The following is a 23360-nucleotide window of genomic DNA, read 5'->3' on the forward strand; positions in this document are numbered from 1 at the left end:
CGAGCCTGCATTGTGCTGGATGCTGAAGACATCCCCAGCCCTGACAAAGATATTTTCTTTTCTGAGTGAGACCTGCAAAGAGTGGAGACATTTTTGGATTAATGCGTCACGTTAGGAGCACTCAGCACCAAGCTCTTGCCTGGGCATGATGCTGGATGTCCTGCCAAGGGGAAACCAATAGAAAAGCTGCAGATCCAAACACAGCACAAGGAGACCTTTCTCCACCCTGTTCTCCTTGGCCACTCTGAATAAAACGTGCCAACACTGAAATCAGCTTTATGCTCCATCTCCACTGTGTTAATGCCATGGAAACAGCCCAGGGAATTTGCACGGCCTTTTCATAGAATCATGGAACCACAGAAAGGTTTGGCTTGGAAGGGACCTGAAAGCTCATCTCATTCCACCCACTGTCATGGGCAGGGACACCTCCCACTACCCCAGGTTGCTCCAAGTCCCATCCAACCTGGCCTTGGACACTTTCAGGGATGGGGCAGCCACAGCTTCTCTGGGCAACCTGTGCCAGGGCCTCCCCACCCTCTTTTGACCCCTCTGACCAACTGTGCTTGGCAACAGGGAGCCCCTGGCTCAGAGCCATGTCATGGCATGTGTGACACTGGGCACATCCTTTCATTTCAGTGGACTTCAGTGTCTCCATCTGCCACAACTCAAATTTACCCAAAGCCCTCAGGAGAAAACTGCCCCACCTACCCACTGGTTACAACAGCTAGTGTAAACACTGACCTGATACTGGGAAGAGGGGCCAGCTGGTACTGTAAAGAGAAATTCCTGGTGGAGTTCATAGCTGGGTTGGCTGTCGTTGGGCTGCAGGGCCCCGGGGGCAGGGCTGCTGGCAAAGGAACTGTTGTTGGCACACTCGGTCGCGTTGCAGCAGTTGTTGTGGGACGAGCACAAATCAGTCAAATGACACCACTGGAAACCAGGAGGACATTCCAGCAGCGTCCAGTTCCCGTCATCCTGAGCAGGATGGAATGGTTCCGTAGCATTGCTTCCCTCCTGATAGTCTGGAAGAAGTGAAAAAGAAAGCAGAGATCACCATTCTCACAAGTAACATTCCTGCTGCACTTCTTTCCTCCAAATCCACCATTTTTTCCACTCAGATGATGGCTCCACTCTTAGTAAAAGCTGAAGCTGCAACACATGCTGGTGCTACTGAAGTGCCTTGTTTCACTGGAAAAATTCACAAAGATCATTAAAACCAAAGCTGTCTCTTTTCCAGTGAGAACACACCAATTTGCACTCTAAAAGAGATCTGTGCTTGAGCAAAAGCAAGTCCAAGAGAAAGCAGAGCTGGCTCTGACTTTGAAAACACATTAAGCAACTTTTCTGAAGTTAATGTTTCCATGTCAAAGTATCAGCTTGTCAGTGTCAAAAAAGATCCTTTTGTAACCAGCCAACCCTACGGCTACAACAAACATTCTGCTGCAGAATTAATTGTTGCCAAAACTGTGACTGTTGAGCTGTTGTACAAGGAATAAAAGGCTTTTTAGATTATCTCATCCATCAGGAAGAAATGGGCTCAGGAAAATGTTCTTCCTTGTTAACCCGTGGGGCCAGATGGACCAGAACACATTCCCATTTGACATGTGTCTTCCCAAAGCAAAAAAGTACAGCTCAGAAGATTAATTAACTTCTACACACGCTCCTTTCACTCACATTCTCTTCATGCATGGAGAGAGGTTTCTCCCTCTATTATTTTTTCCAGGATAACCACTTCTCCAAGGCAATCTCAGGCTGTCCAACCCTCCCTGCAGATCCTGCATTTTGACCTCCTCAAAAACCAGAATCAAATCTCTGAGCCTTTAAGGTCAAAGCTTTGAAGCCAGAGGGGCCACATGGCCCTGATGCCATCCCCTCCCACAACCCCACAAGCACTGAGGAGATGTCTCACCTTCTCCATCCATTGGCCTGTGCACCTGGAACCTCACTTGGACGGGCTGATGCAGATCCTGTGTCACAAACTCCAGGGCAGTCAGATACCCCTCGTGCCTGAATGCCAGCTCAGGGAACTCCATCACCTGCCAAACACACACAGCTCTCACCTGCCTGTGTCTCCCTGGGCTCCCCGGGCACAGGTAGGGTGAGCAAACCCTTCTCACCTGCTCAGCCTGCCATGGCTCTGACAGCACAGCTCCAGCCAGGTTCCTCACGGCCTCGGGTGTGTCAAACACAGCGTCGCCCTCAAAGAAGTTTTCGGCATTTAGGAGAACTCCTGTTTACAAAGGAGATATTTGAACAAAGCCCATGAGACCCAGCGAGGACTGGGGCATTCCCTCCACCCTGCAAAGCTGCAGCAGGGCTTGGACCTGACCCCTTGTCACTCCAGCTGTGCTGGAGAAGCAGCTCTGTAACTCTGTACCTCCTTTCTTCTTCTTACTCGTGTTTTGATTTCTTTCTCATCCTGCACAAGTCACGTTCACAGCAATTTTGACTTCTAGGAACTTTGCAAACACTTCTCCTTTCCAACAACTAATTATTTGCTTCGAATTTTAGAGCACGAGGTGCACCCCTCATATTCCCTGTGCCCCTGGACTTCCTGGGAAATGTGTGCAGGACCAGCTGGTTTCCACCAGCAGCAAACACCTCTGATCAGGCTCTGGGGACTGATGCTGCCCCTCTGACCAGGGTCAGTGGCCTCTTCCTAGCGACGGCTCTTCCTTCTGGCCTAAATCTTCTCCCATATTTCATGACCCTTCTAACACTGTTTATTTCTCCCTACACTGCTTTGGGATATTTGGGAAGCTGCAAAAACACAGAGCTGCACAGCACACACCACCTCACACCTTTTAAGTCATCAGGCCCCAACGTCTCACAAAGTACACGATGCCACAGAAGGACACCAAGTCACCAAGGCATCACCACTGGCCTCCTGCCAGCAGCAGAGGTTGCTCAAATAACAGGGAAAAGCTATTTCCAGAGTTCTGCCTCAAAGCTTCACTCCTCTCCCTCCTTCTGCTGATGGGAAAGACTGGAGTAGGCCAAATTCTTCCCTTTGGGCTAAAGTTGGGTTTCTGGAAGCTATCAGCCTCTGCTGGGAATATTGTTACAAGTCCTACTTGTTCTGTGGTGATGCTCTAGATGACCCTCTCTCTCCATGAAACCCTATTTTTCCTTGCCACGTGTCCCTGAGAGCAGGATGTGCCAGTGACCTGCCTGCCCCCAGTGCCGGGGGGGAGGCAGAGCCCACCTCTGGGTTTGTACTCGCAGACGTAGCTGTGCTTGGCCATGCACAGGTCGGTGTTGCACTGGCCCGTCGGGCCCATCCGGACGCAATGGTCAGCGTTGGAGGGATGGGGTTCTCCTGGCAGCCAGTTCTGACAGCTCTCCAGATTAAATCCTTCCCCTCTTTGCTGCGCTCCAGAGCTTGCAAAATCATTGAATCCAATCCAGACATCGAGGCTCCTTCAAAAAAAAATATGAAGGGGGAGGGGGGATTTCAGGAAATCATGAGTATTAGAAAGAGCTGGGAGAGCTGCCATCTCTGGTTCTCTCTAAAAATAATAACAGCTTCATGGGGGTGTCACAGGCTGCATTTAATGGAGCCTTTTAGTTCCTAAAGGGTTTCAGTAACTTTCCGTTCTGCCACCAGAACATGGCTCCTCAGTAACAGCCCCTCCACAGCACACCACTGCTCTCCAACAGCCCCTCACACCTCTGTCCCACGAGCCTGCTGAGGGTGGGGAGGCCCTGGCACAGGTTGCCCAGAGAAGCTGGAAGTGTCCAAGGCCAGGTTAGACAGGGTTTGGAGCAACTTGGTCTAGTGGAAGGTGTCCCTGCCTGTGGCAGGGGGTGGGACTGGATGAGCTTTAAGGTTCTTCCAACCCAAATCATTCTGTGATTTTATGATTCTATGATTCTGTAATGAGCAGGTTGACTTGAACCTCACTCCCCTCGGAACAGAGCACTCTGTTACCATGACCTGCCCACACTGCAGCTTAAATGACCCTCACAGACTCTTCTGAGCCTGTTTTGAGTCCTGACCTAAGAGGAATGTTATGGTCAAACAGAACTGTCTGAGAAAGCTGAATCCCTCAGAAAACTTATGCTTCATCTGTGCAGACCTGGGGGATTTGCCAATTCTCCACTGCAAGTGCAATGGGCACCAGGGCAGGATCAAAGCTCAGTGGTGCCAGGTCTGGCAGCTCCTGTTCTCTTGGATGCAGCTCCTGGAGCCAACCGGCTCCTCAGCCACCAGGGAGCAGCCAGGGTGGATAAGCAGAGGCAAAGCACTGCAGGCAGCTGAACCCCACATAAACACAAAACTGCCAGGCTTGTTTTAGGAATATGAAATGTCCCTTCCCCATTTGGAAACTGGCTGAATCCCAGCAGAGATTCTGGTGGGAAGTGCTGAGCAGTCTTTCATAGCCACAGACAGCCTGGACAACTGTTTCTAATCGTACCCAGCAGAAAGTGAGGCACTTGTTCCATATAAACTTCTCCATATTAACATCCTGCACCCTTCTAACCCCTCAGCTTCTTCTCCATACTCCCTCCTGCAGTTGCAATCAATCCTGCCATGACCTTGCCTGCCCCAGTGTGCTCCTGGGGTGGTACCATGGGTCTGCAAAGCAGGCTGGGGAGATAAGTGGTGTCTCTCCACCCCCAGGCCCACGCCAGATGAAATGATTCATGAGGTCATGCTGAAAAACGATGACAAAAATAACTGTTCTGTGAATCAGTAGTTTTCACTGCAAATATGATTTAAAAGTAAATAAGGGCTGTGTTCTGCTCCCAAACCACTGGCAGGGGATTAGGGAGAGCAGGGTAGGAAACTGCTTGCGTGCTGCCATCAGGAAAACTCAGTGGAGATTTTCCTTTTCTAATTCCAGCTATGACCTAACTGCAAAAAGAAAAAAAAAAAAAGGAAAGAAAAAAGGGAGAAACTAAAAGAGAAGCTGCTGGCTGGCTTCCATCCTGCCCCACTGCCTGGCCCGTTCCCTTGCAGGGAGGAACAGGAGGACTCTGAACACACTTTTTTGAAGCAGGATGTGAGAATCCCTCTGCCTCTGAGGAAGGACCGAGCTACCCTGCTGGGGCAGAAGGAGCAGAACAAGCCTGAAGAGGCTTGGAATGGGAGAGGGGTCCCCTGTGCTACCCAGAGGGGAAATTGGGTTCCCCCAGAAGGTTCCACCCTCTGCTTCTGGAGGCAGAGAGAGACTAACTCAGCACATGCTGCTCCTGGGGAGGCCATCCCACATCAGGAGAGAAGGAGAGGACAGTGGTGCTGCTGCTCTGATGGAAAACAGCTTCCTGCTTCTACCATTTTCCCATCAGAAGCTATGGAAGCTGCATGTTCCAAAAACCTGCAGCTCGGCCGCTTTGCCTTTTATCATCAGGGAAACTGCATTCTGGAACTGCCTCCTGCATGTTTATCTGAATGGATTAATAAAATAAACACAGGCAATAAAGGGGGCTGGGGGAGACCAGCGTGGGGCAGCAGCTGGGGAACAGCCTGGGCGGCTCAGAGCCCTCGTGGTTTCCGTGCACTGTCAGCCCCGCACGCAACGCCTGACACACCAGAGCACCCAGTGACCAGCTCCTAACCCCGGGACAGGGACAGCCTCCTCTGCCCCAGAGCAGGGAACACATGTTTGCAATCTCAGGATAAAGCCCCGTGTGAAGGGAACAGGGCTCGGACACAAGGTTGGGAAGAAGGGGCTGTCAGCCCTCGAGCAGGACCATTCAAAGCCTACGTCACACGCAGCTGTTCCCTTCCTTGTGCTGTCTGGGATGTGTTTTTGAAGAGCCCATCTCCCACATCTGCAGCTGGGAGTGCTGACAAGGGCTGTCAGGCCCTGAGAGTTCTCCTGGTTGTCCTCCCTCCCCCCCCAAAAGGGCTGGCTGGGGAAAGGGCACTCAGAGGGGCGGATTTAATCAAAGGCTGACACTTGCAGTGCTCTCTGTTTATAAAGCCCAGTCCTGAGGTGGAACAGATGCTGCTGGAGCCTGAAACTCAGAGAGGAGTCAACAGGATGAGAAACAAAAGGAAAAAAGGGTCTGGGCTTCAGGCTGCAGCTGTGCCTGGAAAGGTGCAGGATCCTGTCTGGGAGGCAGGACTGCAGCACTGCCCTGGGCTTTCCTACAGCAGCTCTCGATGCCATGGTGTCAACATGGGACAATCCAGTTGCAGTTCTGCTGAGGGAGGGAGCTGGTCACAATCACCCTCATGTCACCCTTGTGTCACCCTCGCCCTCCTGTCATCCTCACCCTCGTGTCAGCCTCAGGACACAAGCACCTGGACCTCTCCACCGTCCAGCCTGAGCCTGTAGATTTTGCTGCACTCACAGAATCATGGAATCACAGAAGAGTTTGGTTTGGGAGGGACCTTCAAGACCATCGAGTTCCACCCCCTGCAATGGGCAAGGACACCTTCCACTAGCCCAGGTTGCTCCAACCTGGCCTTGGACACTTGCAGGGATGGGGCAGCCACAGCTTCTCTGGGCAACCTGTGCCAGGGCCTCCCCATCCTCATAGGGAAGAATTTCTTCCAAATATCCAATCCAAACCTACTCTCTTTCAGTGTACAGCCACTCCCAAGTGGAAGGTGTGCTCAGCCCAGCCCTGTGTACTCCTGGCCCTGCACCTCTTTGCACCATTTCAGAGGCACCCACAGGCACAAACACAGGGTACAAGTGCCCACCAATCCTCAATTCCCTATTGTGACTTTCAATCGTTCTGTCCCCATTCCTCTTCTTCCCTCCACAGCCTTTAAGGAAAGTAGCCAAGGCCAGCAAGGGTTCAAGCTCTGCTCTGCTCAAAGGGCTCCTCCTCTTTGTTCAGCAGCCTCACTCTCACCATCTTCCCACACTCAGTCGGGACCACGGTAGGACCCTCCCTCCGGACCCCTGTGCAGATGTGACCCCTGGAACGCCAAACCTGTCCCTAGGTGATCCTGACCCCTACCCTCCTCACTCACCTGATGACACGAGCAACCAAGAAGCTCTGGATCTCGGGGCTGCTGACAAAAGCCAGCTCTCCATTGTCGTGCTCCTGGCAGTGCCGCTGGGCCTCCAGCCACTCCGCCTTTTCCACCACCAGCTGGTAGCAGTGGTTATTGCCCGGGAACACCAAGCCATCGGGGGGGCACATGGGGTGAACTGCTGCATAAAGAACACAAACGTGGTGTCCTTTCTCTGGGCCACATGTCCCAAGCCAATCTGGAAAGAGAGGCTCCAGGAACATCCTGGCCCTGAAGCCAATAAAGCCCGTCCGCTGCTGAAGTGCAGAACACTGCCTGCCCAGCCAGGGGAGCCCCAAAGGAGTCATCCCCTCCCATCCCTCACTGGGGAGGGAGGCAAAGGGAAGGCCTGGGATGCAGTGCCACCCCTCCCTTGCCCAGTACCCCCCAGCCAGCCCTGCTTACCCCTGCCCAGCTCTCCAGCCTGCGTGATCCCGTACAGCACCACGAGGCCAGTGCCGCCTCTGTTGCGGATCTGGATGTCCAGACTCTCATTTGTCTTGACCAAGGAAGGACACTGCAGCTCCAGCTGTTGGGGTGAAGCCACCACCTCAACTTCTGCCTGCTCGTACAAGACCTTGGTGCCCACCAGGATGGTGGCAGTGACATTGTACCGCCCGGGTAAGGCATACGTGTGCACAGCTGCATTTCCAGTGGTGTTGAGAACCTCTGTCTGGTCCCCAAATTCCCACAGTAAAGTGCTGACAGCGATGGGAATACTGACATTGAAGAGCACAGCCTGGTGTAGGCTGTACCGGGGCTGGAGTCCTGTGAAAGACACAGGCAGCTGTGCCTGGAAGGGCGAGGGGACGAGTGACGGGCCACCACAGCCCTGCCCGGACAAATGCTCAGTGCAAAATGGCAAACAGCCAGAGGAAGAGTTTGTTTCATGGGCAGTTCCACACAGACACTGCCCCAGGGAGCTGAAACCTCCATACTCCTGGTCTTGGGCGTAGCACAGGGCACTGCAGGTCTCCTCGCTGAGGTTCCCGGCGTGGACAGACGTGAAGAGGACGACAAGTTCAGCCCCTTCCGTGTGGTTGCTTGTCAGACACGTGATGTACTGAGCTCCTGTGGGACAGAACAGAAGATCCTCTTGCAAACTGACACTGTGAAGCCATGGTTTGCTGAGACCCTTCAAGAGACACCACCCCACGCTCCCGGGTATGGAATTCTCCTGTGCAGCTCCTACTCCGAGCATTTCCTTTCTGAGACTTGCCTGGGAAGTCTTTAATCCCTCAGCAACAGTTTCCAAACTCTTTATGCTAATTAATGATGACAGAAATAACAAGCCAGTCACACAGATTTATGGAGTAGCTACACTCAGTAAATAAAACGAGGCTTTGGAGAGCCTGACAGTCCCATGGGACACGGAGCCGCTGTGTCTGACACTCAGAGGAGCCCCAAGGACTCGCCACCAAGTGAGACCATGACAAAAGGTTGTCCCTTGGTGGTACCCAGGTCTGGTGCAGCCTGTTTCACCAAGTGCTGCCTGGGACAGCCAGCAACAAGTCCATAATCAAACACCCTTGGGCAGTGGCACATCGGAGACTTTGGGGAGACACTGATGGATTCTCCACCAGGACCATGGTGGAATTGGGCAGACCCTGCAGCCACCTCCCTCCCTGGGGAGAGCCAAGAGCTTCCCACCTACCCGCAGGCAAAACGTGGTGCTAGAGATGAGGGCAATGGCAGGCACGGCCTGCACCCAGAGCTGTGGAAGGATAAACATTGGGAGGATGCACGGAAACAACACGTGCCCCAACACACGTGCACACACAGCACAGAGAGCAATGGCAGCCACGACAGCCCCATTCCCTGAGGGACAGCCCATTCCCTTGAGTTTAATTTCCCCTCTCTGGCTTGCACGGGGTGGGACATTTCCCTGCCACAAACACCCAGGCAGGGCCTCTCCCTCGGCCTCTGCCCACGCAGCTCGGCCACGTTGGCTCTGCTCTTCCTGCTGGTTGCTACAACATCTCCCCCAAACATCTCAACAGCTCCATGTGATCTTCCCAGATCGAATCCATCCAACTGTCCAGCTTCCTCCACAGCCTCCCTGTGAATGCTGAGCCACTTCTCCTAAGAGCAGTCCCACGAGGAGGACCACGGCATGGGAACTACTCTGTTTTTACCACCAGCCTGGTCATTCTTCACTCCCTGCCGGTCAGTAACAACTGTCAGTAGCTGGCAGGCTGTCCCAGCCTACTCCCATTACACTGAATTACCCAGAAGACAGCCTCACATTATTGTTTCCACCCTGGTTTAAAGTAGTTCAAGAGGGAATAAGTAATTATCAAGGGCAGTAACAGTGCCAGTGTTTTTCCCTTTGATAATTCCTACAAGATGCTGCAAGCTGGAGTGGCTTTGCTGGGGAAAGAGGAGAAACTACAATCCAGATTTTGCTCCTGGGGAGGCCTGTGCTTTACCAGGCAGTTCAACTGGCTCCCACCAGCTCCTGATCCCTCAACCTCATCCCTGTATTCTTCTGTCACACAGCTCCAGGTCCCTCATCCCTGCATCCTCCTGTCATGAATTAAAGGAGGTGCCTGATCCCTGCTGTGGGGAGCACTCTCCTTCCCTCTCCCTCACTCAGGGATAGCTGAGCATCCAGGCACCATTAGTTTTCCTTGGGCTCCCCCTCTCCACCTCCAGTTAATCACTGCCTGATGTTTCTGCTGGCCAAGCTGTCAGAAGAATGCCCCAGGAGCAGGTGACGAGCTGTGGATCGGGGCAGTGCTCATTCAACACTCCTGTTACCTGCAAAGACCCAGCACGTGCCCAGGTCCCATCAGCTCCCATGACATTTCACTGCTTAAAGTCACACTGTTGAAACCGTGAGAGAATGAAAGCCTGAGGCTGGAGGTCACTGAGCCAGTGTGCTGTGTTGGCTGCCTGATGCCTGGTGTGTAATCAGAGTTAATCCCAGCCCTGATGTGACCGACTGGATCCCTGAGGCACCAGGGTACAGCCTGTGTGCCCAGTATTTGCTTAATTACATTACAACTGGTGACTTGAGGTCTAAAGAAGCCAATGTGAGCCCAGCTGCCCCGGGGCCCATCACTGCCCCTGGTTTAACCATCTCCACCCCCAGGGTTTCCTTACCACAGGTGGCATTGGGGAACGGGATGTCGAAGAGGGACAGGTTTGCCACCTCGGGGGGGTGGGCACATCTCGTGTCTGACGCCTCAAGAACTCTCACTTTTCTGTCTTCCACCCAGCGGGGCAACCAGGACAGTTTGCAGTCACAAACAAATGGATTCCAACTTAAGTTTCTGTCAGAGGGAGATCAGAAATAGTTGGGGATTAGTGTGACATGTGCTAAGCGTTAATTACAGCAGTGTGCCGAGCCCTCCCTGTTCCCATCTGTGCCACTCCACTGAAAGGCTTTGGAATAACTGGGAGGGGAGTTAATGAATAGGGAATCAAGCAATAATTAACGTGATTTTTCTAGAGGCTAGAATTAGGCAAGTACTCCAAGTACTTTTTTAACTCTACAAATAATTGTCGCAATTAGAAGCAAATGACAGACACAATCTTATATCTAAAATAATCTGACATCCAACAGCCCCTGGATGTGAGGGAGCCTCTCCTGCTCTGGAAGACTATTTACAGCTCCATTAAAAAATAGCTAAGAGAATAAAATTGATCTGTCAAAAAAAGAAATGCAAAGTCAATGATAATCTTTCCATGTGGCAGTTTAATGAAAAGATGGAAACTTTAATTGCAGCTAAGCTTGATCCAAATTACAGCCTTTGGCACTCAGCTGCGAGCAGGACGGAGCTGGAAGCTGTGTGTGGAGCTGACGCCATCAGGGCTGAGCTGAACCACGACTCTGGGGCTGAAAGCACCACTTTGCCATCAGCCCAGCAGAGACAGGCTCCCTGGGACCCAGCCCAGGGCCTTTGTGCCTTTTAGAGCCACCTGAGAGCAAAAATGCAGAGCTGAGAATGCCCTTCGTGTCCCCTCCTCGGGGAGAAGGTGGGTCTGAGCTTTTCTCTTGCTTGCCAAGAGGGTTTGCAAGGGGTAAATCCTTTGGCTCCTTCAGACACAGAACTGCCACTACTGCTGTGACTTCATGGATCTGTCTGGAAATGTGTGGCTTCTCCTTGCCTCCCTCCACATAACAACAAAAGCTTTCATTACTTCAATTAAAAAACAGAACCTAAAATAATCGACTGACTGAGGGACACCACCTTCAAGTACCTTGGACACCTCAGGCAGGACCTACCATGTTGCAGAATCATCAGATCCCCGGTCCCAAGGCGTGAGCACACAGACAGGACAGTAAGTGTGACCCAGAGCATGGTCAGAGACAAGAACCTCAGCAGAGCTGCTGTGGGAGAGAAGCAGGGAAGACAAAAGGCAGTGGCAGAGGTTGGAGTTATCCAGGAGACAGAAGCAAATCTAGGAAGAGATCAGGCTTGAAGGACAACAACAGGACCCAGGAGCAGGACACAGACTGAGAGACTGGAGACACCCCAAAAGGCAGCAGCTTGGTTGGGTACATGCCCAAGATCTCCCTGAGAGATCCCACCCCACCAGGAAGGCAAGAGCTGTTCCAAGAAAAGACCTAAATAAAAGAACTGGGAAACAAAGCGAATGAACTTACATTTCACTTAAATTAAATAAATTATCAAATATTCCATCTTCTAATGTAGAAATCTGGTTGTGGCTTATATCTCTGTAAAAGAGGGAAAAGGAAACTTCATCAAGTCTGTAGTCACCTCCTGGTCACTGCAGCTTTGTCACCATTTCCTGGGAGGGTGGGGAGGCCCTGGTGGAGTTTTCCCAGAGAAGCTGTGGCTGTTCCATCCCTGGGAGTGTCCAAGGCCAGGTCGGACGGGGCTTGGAGCAACCTGGGCTAGGGGAAGGTGTCCCTGCCCATGGCAGGGGGTGGCACTGGATGGGCTTTAAGGTCCCTCCCAGCCCAACCCATTCTGGGAATCTGTGATTTTCCATGCTCTAATACACATCTTGTGACAATTCTCATTCTCTGGCCTCGATCTCCTCTCCATCCAGCAGCACAGAGGGTCAAAATCCTGCCCAACCCTCAATGCCAATTAGCAAATCACTGCACTGAGCAGCTGAAGGCCTTGAGGAGGGAGCTGTGGACACCACTATCTGGGGCTCAGCAGAGGAGGCCAAACACCAACAAAGTAACCTGTGACAAACAGCAGCACATGGGCAGGGCCCAGCTCAGCCCTGCAGAGGGGCTGCAGGACTGGGGGGCAAGGGGTACTCACAGCTTTGCCAGCGAAGTCAGGCTTCTGAATAGCTGAACATCTAAACCACTGATCTTGTTGTTGGAAAGATCCCTAGGGAAAGAAAACACCATTTTCAGCCTTTGTTCATCCCTGTTTTGTCACATCCCCATCACCAGACCTTAGAAGAGCCTCTCTCCGAACTCCAGCCAGGCTCCCAACTGGAAGTTTGGTGTGTTGAAGCGGAGCACTTTTCCCAGCCAAAGAAAACACCTTTCCCAACCATAAAGCATTTGCTCCTCATGTAATGTGCAGACAGAGATCAGGACTCTCATTGTGTGCCCCACCTGGAGCAATGACAGCCACGATAAACGTGGCACTAAACGTGATGCATCCTTTTAAAAAACAGTCAGGTCAAATATATGTTCAAAGAAGTCATTAAGAAATAATTTAGACTGAAGTAGTAATTAAGTTTAAGAAAAATTTAAGAGGAACTTCCAAGAGCACGTCTCGTGCCAAAGCCCTGATCAAGTAATTACACAATTGATGCGTCAATTCTACGTTTTAAACATCTTTTTGTCTCTTTAGAAAAGCTTAAAATGGAAGAAGAAGCAACAAAGAATATTTTCCATTTGATATCAGGGCAGATTGTCCTTCTAAAAGGAACACTGCTTAAAAAAACCTCCGCTCGCTCCCAGTAGCTCCAGCTCATCCAAACCAAACCAGCCTGTCCAGCCCAGCTCTCTCCTCACCCCCCTGTCCTCTTTCCCAATTTTAAATGTCACTCAGAGAGGTGAAAGTTTCGCTGATCAGTCTCCACTTGTTCCCAATAAACTTCACATTTTGGCTTCAGACAAACCTCCTTTGGCCTAAACTTTCTTTTAGCAGCATCAAAACACTTACTCTGAGCCCATGTGATGGTCCTTATCCTTCCTGGATCTCCAGCAGAGCTCCAGGGAGCAGACAGGGCTGGACACACCATGTCCTGCTCCCTCCTTTCTCACCTTTTACCCTACAAGCACCTCTCCTCACTTTCCCTGGCTGTCTCACTGCTTATTTTTATCCCTTAATCAATTAATCCTTGGTTTGATCTGACATTTAAACTTCACTTATCCAAATGAAAATAATTCTGCCAAACTGGCAGGAAAACTGTGTATGATTCCAGGAAACTCTGGGGGTAAGTAATGGGGATGGATGTCTCTCTAAAAGGTTTATTTTCCCTGATTTTGCTGTCTGGGAGCTCTTTGCCAAGCTGAGAGTGGATTCAGAAGAGTTCACCAGCAACACCAATACAGAAGTCCAAGAAATGTGCAAATTAAAAGCTCAACAAATCCACTGAAAAAAGAATGTTAGCAAAAATATCTGATCACACCAGTGATCTTTGTCTCGGGGCAGCAGTGGAAGAGCACAGAGCACCCTTGGCTGAAGTGACACAGCCCACTGGGGGGCACATTCTGCACAGGGGACACCAAAGTCACCCCCAAACCCATTTCCAGCTCCCATTTGGAAGACAAGCACCCAAGACAGCTCGGACTGGAATCCCAGCTGCTGCCAGCCCGGACAGACCCCTCCTCAGGGGGCTTTGGCTCCACTTCTCCTTGAGCATTCCCTGTACCTCGTACCCCTCTGGCCCTGCACCTTCCTGCAGTACTTGCCCCGTCCTGGAAAGGACCAGACCACCAACCAGTTACCTGACAGGGAGAGCAGCACAAACATTCCCCTGCTCCTCTGAAAGACCTGGAAATCACCCATTTAGTTTTAGGCAGCACCTCAAGTCCACGACTGAAGGAAATGGTGTTCCAGTTCAGATGCCTTCCTGTTCCTCGCCCAGACAAGCAAAACCTCCAAAACAAACCATTCAGCTGCTACAAAAACAGGGCTCTGCCATTTCCAAGAGCCTCTCCCAAGTGCTGCTTGGCTGCAGGGAGGGGGGAACACAGGGCAGGGGAAGCTCTCACCTCAAAGATGGCACAATGGGCACCAAACCCTTGGGGCACCCAGTGCCAAGCCCTCCCTGCATCTCTCCCATCCTGCTGCTTCCCAGCTGGGAAGGGAAGGATTCCAGCAGGGCAGATCTGCTCTTCTCCATCCCTCTGCCATGATGCCAGGTGGGAGGGGTTGGTCCAGCGCTGTCCCCAGCCCTTTACAAACATCCTTTGTTGTTATTTCCATTCCATCTCAGAGGAAACTAAAACTTCAGATAAGGGGAAGCCAAGACCCAAATCCTTGACTCCCAGGGGTCAGTCAGCTTCACTAAATAATGTTAAAGTTATCTGAAATGCAAGGACAGTGGAGCTGGGGAAGGGGCTGGAGCAGCAGGAGCAGCTGAGGGAGCTTGGGGGGCTCAGCCTGGAGAAAAGGAGGCTCAGGGGGGACCTTCTGGCTCAGCAGCTCTCTGACAGGAGGGGAGAGCCAGGGGGATTTGGGCTCTGCTCCCAGGGAACAAGGGACAGAAAGAGAGGGAACGGCCTCAGGTTGTGCCAGGGGAGGTTGAGGTTGGATATTGGGAAAATTCCTTCACAGAAAGGACTGTCCAGCCCTGGCACAGCTGCCCAGGGCAGGAGTGGAGTCCCCAACCCTGGAGGGGTTTAAAAGCTGTGCAGATCTGGCACCTGGGGACATAGGTTACTGGTGGCCTTGGCGTGCTGAGGGAATGGTTGGACCCAATTTTTGAGGCCTCCCCAACCCCGTTGGTGCTGAGCCTGCAAGGGAAGCAGAGCTCCTGCTGACAGGACAGGGAGAGCTGAGGAATGGTGGTGGGTCCAGTGCCTGCCACCTCCAGTCACCAGTCAGGGAGCTGGGCTCCCAGCTGCCTGCCTGCCCTCTCCCACTGCTCCCTCTCCTGCTTGTGTGGAAAATCACATCATGCCTTCCTGGCATGGGAAAGGCGGCTGTGAACCAAGCTGGGCTGCAGCAAAGAAATAAACCAGGAAATACCGAGCAATAAAAGCCAAGGCAAAGGCTGTGGGACAGAGCTGAGCCTGGCGGTGCCACAAACTGCCACGACTGTATTTTCCCAGCCCACTGCCAGGCTGGAGGAAATTGGGAGCAGGTTCAAAGCAGAGCTGAAGCCAGCAGCAAACAAGGCTCTCCATTGACATGCTCTGCACATGCAGCCTGACGCCCTCCCCAGGAGGAGAAAGAAAAATGTAGTTTCCTGTGCCCCGGGGGGATTTTGAGAATAGGCTGTGCTGCCTGAAAAAGGGCAGCTACAAGTCACAATTTCTTGGTCCTGCCTCAGTTTCCACACCCATAAACTGGAGTCGTGCAGTGCCAGAGGAGGTTGGAAGGCTTCTCATGTTCTGTGAGATACGGGGCACCAAAACCCACCACCAGCTATGGCACAGGACAAGAGCTGTGTTACAGAGCTCCCCTTGCAGCTCCCCAAACACCCCAGCAAACACAGCCACGTTTCACTGACCAGCCTAGCAAAGGGAGGGTTTAAAATCCTTCTGGCAAAGGAGTTGGTTGTGCAAGGAAGGTGAAACTTTGGTTACGGGAACATTTAGTAATGAGGGCATCAACCTGAGCCTTGGGAGCCTTCAGCTCCATCCCAGTCGTGCTACCAAGTCCCTGTGTGATGCTGGGTGCATCCCTGAACCTCTCCAGAGCTGTGGATAACCACAGTCCACCTCCCTGGAGAGGATGGATCTGTGAGGACACCACCAGCCCGACCTCCTGCTGATGGGCTCGGGGAACTTGTGGGGTACAGAGCACCAAGCACCAGCTCCTCACACAGGAGCACCGAGGATGGAAGTGAGCAAGAGGGCTCAGTGCCTCGCTCTGTCCCTCCAGGGTGCTCAGACAGGCCCTGCAGAGCCCAGCTCAGGGTTATTTCTGCAGCACTGTGGTGGGCAGGCTTTTTTTGGTGCACTGCTGTTTGCTTCTTAATTCCACGGAACATATAATGTTCGGCAGGGGAGGGCCGGCCCCGCTGCCAAGCCTGATGTCATGCTCTCATTATGTCATTTGTGGGCCCGCTCTGCCCCCATCTCACAAACAGGGAGGGGAGGGGAGGGGGTAGCACTGGTCTGTGCCTTCCCCAGCCCTTTTGGTGCAGGGAGCCCAGCCAGAACAGTAATGGGAAAAGCATCCGGAGATGGAGGGGAGAGTGCAGAGAGGAGCCTCCGTGCAGGCTGGGGCAGGAGGAAAGAAGCTCCAGGTCTGTAAGCCATGATCAAAGCTAAGATTTTTGTGGGGCAGTGAAGCTCCAGAGGCACCAGGGAAAGACAGCTCCCAACGACACCCAGCAAAGCCCAGCAGTGCTCCCAGCACTGCTCCCATTTCTCACCCCACCATCCAGGTTGTGGCTGCCCCAGCCCTGCAAGTGTCCAAGGACAGGTTGGACGGGGCTTGGAGCAACCTGAGACAGTGGAAAGTGTCCCTGCCCATGGCAGGGGGGCTGTATCAGATGGTCTTTAAGGTCCCTTCCAACCCAAACTACTCCAGGATTCTATGCAAAGCCAGGCTGCACTGTCCACACCCTGCAAGCAGAGAGGACGAGTGACAGAGGGACAGGCGAGATGGCTGGTGAGACACAAGGAAGCCCCACTGCTTCCAGAGCCTTCCATCAGCTCACAGAACCATAAATGCCCAGGAGATCCCCTGCACAGCCCAAATGCTGCCTGCCATGTTGCCATGGCAAACACTTCCCTGTCTCCAGGAAGAAAAGGCAGCGTGGTGCTGATCCTGCCTGACGTACAGAACAGACTTTCCAGAAAAGAGCAGGAAAAACTCTATGTGCTTTTGCATGCTGGAGCCAGGAAAAATTAGAGGTTTTTGCTGATCTGATTCCTTTTTTCTTCGTCTTTTGGCTTGCACCTCTCCCAGAAAGCACAGCAGAAGTCACAGTGCTTGTGTGCAGAGGTGGGGATAGAGATTATTTCTACAGTGGCTACAGAAATCTGAAAAAACCTGGATTTTTCTGTCTGCTGGGCACGGGAAGCAATGCTGTGGTCTCAGTAGGCACAGGGACACCCTGGCTGGCAGGAACAGCCCCACAGCTCTCCTGCACCCTGAGCCCTCTGCCCTTCAGCACAGACAGGAGGGCAACAGCACATGGAGATCATCACCAGCTACTGGCTTCAATCATGCTGAAGCAGGGATTTTCCAAGGCAAAAGAAGACCAGCTCCACCACACTCCACCTCCAAGAGCTGTAGCCCAGCACCAGGAGGGGCCTTTCTCTGGTGGCAGGCGGCTGTGAGCACCCTCATCTCCCCGAGGCTGACACAGCACGATGACAATTTATTAGCTCATTTTGAATTTATGAGTTTCGAATGCTGACCCAAGTCCTGGCTCTCTCTGAGGAATTTTTCCCAAAAGACATTTTCACAAATATTAATCTAAAACCAAAATGTTTTTCTTCCCACAGCAAAATCCTAACTGTTGATAGGAAAACGCAAGGCACGGAGAGGAGCATCTCTGCAACATTCTGTACACTCTGTGCCCTCCTGAAGAACCACAAAGCTCTCTCAATACGCCCTTGCAGGGCAGCTGTGCCGGGGGTGGGTTGGGTTTGACACCAAGCAGACCCAGATGCCCCTCCTAGCTTCTGCAGGACCATGAGCAGGTCACTCCATCACTGCAGACTCCCTGAGCAGTGGGATGAAGCCACACTCCTTCCTCACCTCCCTGCCTTGCCTTGTCCTGCTCAAGCCTCTCCCCGAGCACCAGAACAACACAACCCTTGGATCTGTAGGAGTAAATCCTACTTGTCTTGCTGGGTTGGGGCCACAGGCTCTTCACAGTTCAGGAAAAGGGGCTGGGAGAGCCTGTGCTTCGAGAAGCAGGGAAAGACTGAGCCCTGCATGAGTCTGAGCTGAGAGCTCGGGGCACCCCAGGTGACACAGCAGTCCCCTCCAGGTGCTGCTGGCCCACACTGCCCCTGCTCCTCTGCCTTATCCCTGGAGCAAACGGAGGAGGTGAGGCTGCTTGCACCTGTAGGATGCACAGCCCAAGCATTCCTGCCACAAGCAGGGGATCCCCACCATGGGCAGAGCATCCCAACCACGGCCAGGACATCCCAACCATGGCCAAGGCACCCCTGCCACAGCCAGGGTACCTCCATAATGGTCAGAGAATCCCAACCACAGCCAGGACATCCCAACCACGGCCAAGGCATCCCTGCCACAGCCAGGGCACTCCCCACCATGGCCAGGGTACTCCTGCCACAGCCAGAACACCCTCACCACGGCCAGGGCATCCCAGCCATGGGCACACATCCCCACCCCAGTCAGGATAAGCCCTCCCTCCAGGTGGGAGCTGTCTGCAGTGCAGCTGTGACTCCAGGAGCAGCTCCTCAGATCCCCACAGCCAGCAGCTCTCTGCAGACTTTCCCAAATATGGTTACAAAGCCGGGCAGGGTGAAGCCACTGGAGCAGAGGGGCCGTGTTACCTCACAGAGCAACATCCCATGCTGGCAGGGCCGGCCCAATGGCACCAGGAGCCCCAGCCAGGGGGGCTTAAGGGGCTCCCAGGACCTGCAGCACAGCTCCTCTTATGGGTTATTCTTAGACTGAACTGACTTCATCTCCTCATTCCCAACACCCAAGCAATGGAGCCAAGGGCAAGGGGGGCTCTGGGGTGTCACCAGGAGCCTCCTGTGCCTGTGGAGGTCAGGAGAGCGCTCCGGTGGGACAAGGAGCTGGATACAGGGTTGGCCACTGCTATGACAGAGGCTCTTCATGCCACGTCCCACCTTCTGAGCCACCCAAGCGACCAGGAGCCAGCAAGAGGTGACCTCGTGTGGCACAAACCGAGGATGAGACGGGCATCACCCGGCCCTGTGACACCGTGCCAGAGGATGGGAACGGGGAAAACCTTCGGCTTGGGAAAGCAGCAACCCAAATACTTAAGTCAAGCTGATGTCCATAATTAGTGCCGCACGTAAACGAGCTGTCTGCAGCTCCAGCCAGGGAAATGTCAGCCCTGCAAACACACATTTGTTTCATGGAAAATCGGCAAAGCAACCAAAGATGTGATAAATTCAAGTATCTTCCCAGTACACGTGGCAGGGCTCGAGCAGACTCTGTTAGGCGCCTGCAGCCCAAATCCAACCACTTCCCACGCAAGCCCCCACTTCTTCCCTCAAAACACACCTGCCCCCAGGTCCTGTGGCACTGCATGCCAACACACAGCTCTTCCAATGCCCAGCTCTGCTCTCCTGAAAACCCAGCACGTTTCCAAGTCAGCACATTGGAAGCCCAGGAATATTTGATTTTACCACAAAAAGTGAGCCCTCTGGAAGCTGTAATTTAGGGATTACACGGCTGAGCTACTTAGTGCCTAATCTTCCTTACAGAAGTGAAGAGTTTTCAATAAATGTTTAGGTATTGCTGATACTAATTCACCACCAGGACAGGGGATGGAGTACATAATTTTTTTTTATTACTCAATTTGTATTTATTTTAATGTGAGGCCTTTCCTTGGACAACTGTCCTTTGGGGTTGTTACCTCTCTGTGAGCAATAATAAAAATCCAATGCTATTTTGTCCCAGCACCATAAATCCTGCAGTACACAAGAAACAAGAGTCCCAGACAAGGTTCACAGGATGCAGGAGGCTCAGGATGCTGCTGGACCAATAGCACTGATATGTCTCTGACACTGGAGCTGGAGCCAAGGGACACAGAGTACTCCAGAGGGGCTTCTCCAAAGCACACACCGAACGTTGCAAACACTGATAAAGTACAAAAAAATATTTACACGGCCTGTTCCCGGGAAACCCTCTGGGGTATCTGTGTTTTGTATCCCAAAAGGAACAAGGGAACAACTTGGGCATCATCGATACAGCACAAGAGCCACGAACCAGGGACTGTCTGATCCCTCCAGAATACCCTGAGGAGACCTGTAAAAAACCTCACACCACTTCTGAGCTGAATTCAGAGAGCAAACGAGCTAAGAGAGAGTGAGATTGAAAAGGCAGTATCAGATCAAAAGTGATTTCTTCAAACGGCTGGGAACTAATACTCTCATTTCTCCCACAGGGAGAACAGGCAGTCGGTCCCACCGGCACCACAACGAACGGCAAACAAAGCCATGGGCAGCAAAGCCCAGCCCTCACAGGGGCTCACACAACCCTGGCAAGGGCTGGGTTGGAAGGGACTCTTCCACCCCTGCCATGGGGACACTTTCCACTAGCCCAGGCTGCTCCAAGCCCTGTCCAACCCGAGCTCACAAAGCACTGAGGATTCAGGAGTGACACCAGCAGCCAGCCAAAGCCACCTCCCATGGCAGGTCAAGCACACACAGAGGGCACACGGGATCCAACCCAGTGTGAGACAGACAGCAAGTCTCACGACATACTCTGGTGCCAGTATTGAATTCCTTTAATACAAGTAGTGCTGATTTTTTCATTCCAGTTCCTGACAAATGCAGTCAAATTCCAAAATTTGACTCAGAATTCAAATTCTGCCCTCTTACCAAAGGCAGATGTGCATTACATCAACATCAGCATCTTCATCTCCTCCATCTGCAAACTTACTTAAAAGGCAGAGGTTCGTGAGATCTATTTTCCATAAGTGGGTTTTCCATGTAGGCTGCCACTAATTACACTATCCCCTTTAATTGTTAGCTAATGCCATGCTATGCAATGTATTGTTTCTCCTTGGGATAGAAAATCAGGACACTGGGATAATCAGTGTTTGTACCATCCCATTTACCTTCCGTGAACACTGGCACCGTGTTCATTTTGATCCAGTCCTTGGGAATCTCCCTAATGCCCAAAAATCCATTAAAAGTGAACATTAATAGCCCAGAGGGCTCTTCCGCCAGATCTTTTAAAATTCTTGGATACAAAATACCTGAACTTGCTGGATAAAAAAGTCTAACATTAATAGCAGCTGTTTAACATCCTCCTCGGTTACTGTTGGAGTGGAAAGTGTTTCATCATCCTCATATGATACAAATACATCACGTGGCTTTATTCCAAATAGAAAACAGAAATATTTACTTAGAAGTCCTGTCTTTTCTATATTTTCATTGATAATTTGACCATGTCCATCTATTAACAGACCAGTATCATCTAACTCCTTCCATTCCCAATATACTCAAAAAACTCTTTACACTCCTCTCAACCAGTCTGGCCACAGACTTTTCCCTGGATTCTTTTGCTTATCAGTGTTTGATGGGCTTGAGTTCAGACCACACTCATCACTACCACCATTTCTCTTTCCCAGTACTCTATCTTGTATATTTATTTTCCATAAGTGCCTCCGTTTCTTCTCCAGGCTCCCACAACACTAGAAGTAGAGTTTCAAGCATCCACAGCTTCTCTGGGCAACCTGTGCCAGGGCCTCACCACCCTCACAGCCAAGAATTTCTTCCCAATATCCCATCTAACCCTGCCCTCTGGCAGTGGGAAGCCATTCCCCCTTGTCCTGTCACTCCAGGCCCTTGTCCAAAGTCCCTCTCCAGCTTTCCCTGTGTCCGTGACAGACAGCACCTTTAAGGGGTCCTCTTTAGGGACCTGATGCCCCTAACAGCTTTGTTCTCCCATTCCTTGCAGTAAAGGTGATAAGAAAAGAGAAAATCAGAGAAGTAAAAAAATTAGTGATCTCCTGGATCCTCCTATAAAAAAGGATCGGCCCCATCAGATATCCCTCAGGGATGGTTACAGCCTTAATTTGAAGCTGTTCCATAAAAAGCAACATTCAGTGCTCTTTGCTCTTCAAGCAAACTATTTTTTTGTGCAATTAAATTCCATCTTTCCATTTTCTTTAATTCTGGCACACCTACAGCTGCTTTGTCCTTGGCATGCACAACCCTTGGATACCTGCAGGACGTTAATCATAGAATCCCAAATCCAAGAATGGTTTGGGTTGGAAGGGACCTTAAAGCCCATCCAGTGCCACCCCCTGCCATGGGCAGGGACACCTTCCACTAGTCCAGGTTGCTCCAAGCCCCATCCAACCTGGCCTTGGACACTTCCAGGGATGGGGCAGCCACAGTTTCTCTGGGCAACCTGTGCCAGGGCCTCCCCACCCTCTGAGTAAAGAATTTCTTCCATCTAATCCCACTCTCTTCCAGTTTAAAACCAACAGACCCTGGAATGGTTTGGGTTGGGAGGGGCCTTAAAGATCACCTAGTTCCAACCCTCCTAATTTTCTCCCAAGAAGCCAAATTTTTCATAATTCTTCCAGAAAACCTCTTCCAGGACTATGTGGCACCACGTGAGAGCCGACTGTGAGAGCTCTCTGTGCCCAGCCCGTGTGCCCCTGCAGCCCAGCCCCAACCCCTCTGCAGCTCCAGCAGACACCGGGTTTCACATCAGCAGGGCTGGGAGCGACATGCCCAGCCCGGGTACAGCTCCACGGGGCTCTGTGTGTGTGTTTGTTTGGGATTTTGTGAATAGGGCTGCTTAGCACGTTGAGTCCTCCCCGTGGGGATGATGTGTTAGAGCGGATTGGCTCGCTATTCCCCGAAGGAAACATCTGCACATTCCAGACACATTTTGTAACGGGAGTGAAACCCATCCTTGAAGTGAAATTTTACAGCCTCCACAGCGCAAAATAACGATCGCTGGCAAGGGCCAGTGGAAAAGTAATGTTTAAAATATTATTACAGGGAAGCGGCTGCCAGGGCCTCAAATTAATCACCCGAGCGTGTCTCTGGAGCGCAGCGGCGCGTTATGTAACGCTCGCCCGGCTCCCGCCCGCAGCCGCTCCTCTCCGGCCCCATCCCGGTGCCCGCTCCCAGCCCGCAGCCAGGACAGAGCCAGGGACCCAGCACCCACTGCCCGCACCCACCACGGCCTGGGGGCTGCCATCCCCTCCTGTGAGGTCTCTCTCAAGAGACTCCAGACAGGCCTGGGGTCCGCATTACTTCCAGGTGTCCAATTTTTCCTTGTATTAAAGAAAACCCCGGGAGAGACGAGGACAAGGGGTGTTTCTCCATCACCTCTGAAAAGCAGCGCCTGTCCCAGCCCTCTGCAGCAGAAAGAGCTGGAGGGAACCCTGACTGCTTCCCACCATACTCTGCAGGGCAGGGAAGCTACAGGTCTGCTGGTTAAACTGGTTTGCAGGTGGGCACTGGTCTTCAGCCCACCTGGTCTGCTTGGGATGGCCTTGGGGCAGGTGACAGAACAGGGACATTGTCTGTGCATCATCCTCCCCCTCACGCAGTGATCACTAACTGGCAGGATCCAAACATTATAAAAATGCAACTGATGTTCAAAAAAACCAA

General features: G+C 52.1%; 1 protein-coding gene across 1 annotated transcript in view; it reads right to left on the reverse strand.

The window, feature by feature from the left end:
• Positions 1 to 13094, reverse strand: part of PKD1 (polycystin 1, transient receptor potential channel interacting) — a 47647-nt gene extending 34553 nt beyond the window's left edge. Inside the window, exons 1-11 of the mRNA XM_029965251.1 lie at positions 13084 to 13094; positions 12223 to 12294; positions 11589 to 11660; positions 10082 to 10251; positions 7382 to 8047; positions 6935 to 7118; positions 3206 to 3420; positions 2118 to 2230; positions 1910 to 2036; positions 742 to 1022; positions 10 to 72 (exon numbers count right to left, since the gene is read on the reverse strand). Of these exons, the coding sequence (XP_029821111.1) occupies positions 10 to 72; positions 742 to 1022; positions 1910 to 2036; positions 2118 to 2230; positions 3206 to 3420; positions 6935 to 7118; positions 7382 to 8047; positions 10082 to 10251; positions 11589 to 11660; positions 12223 to 12294; positions 13084 to 13094 (1974 nt within the window). The remainder of the gene's footprint in view (positions 1 to 9; positions 73 to 741; positions 1023 to 1909; positions 2037 to 2117; positions 2231 to 3205; positions 3421 to 6934; positions 7119 to 7381; positions 8048 to 10081; positions 10252 to 11588; positions 11661 to 12222; positions 12295 to 13083) is intronic.
• Between the last annotated feature and the right edge of the window lie 10266 nt (positions 13095 to 23360).

The sequence above is a fragment of the Manacus vitellinus genome, unplaced genomic scaffold (assembly GCF_001715985.3).
Source record: "Manacus vitellinus isolate BGI_N305 unplaced genomic scaffold, ASM171598v3 scaffold_93_pilon, whole genome shotgun sequence".
NCBI lineage: Eukaryota > Metazoa > Chordata > Aves > Passeriformes > Pipridae > Manacus > Manacus vitellinus.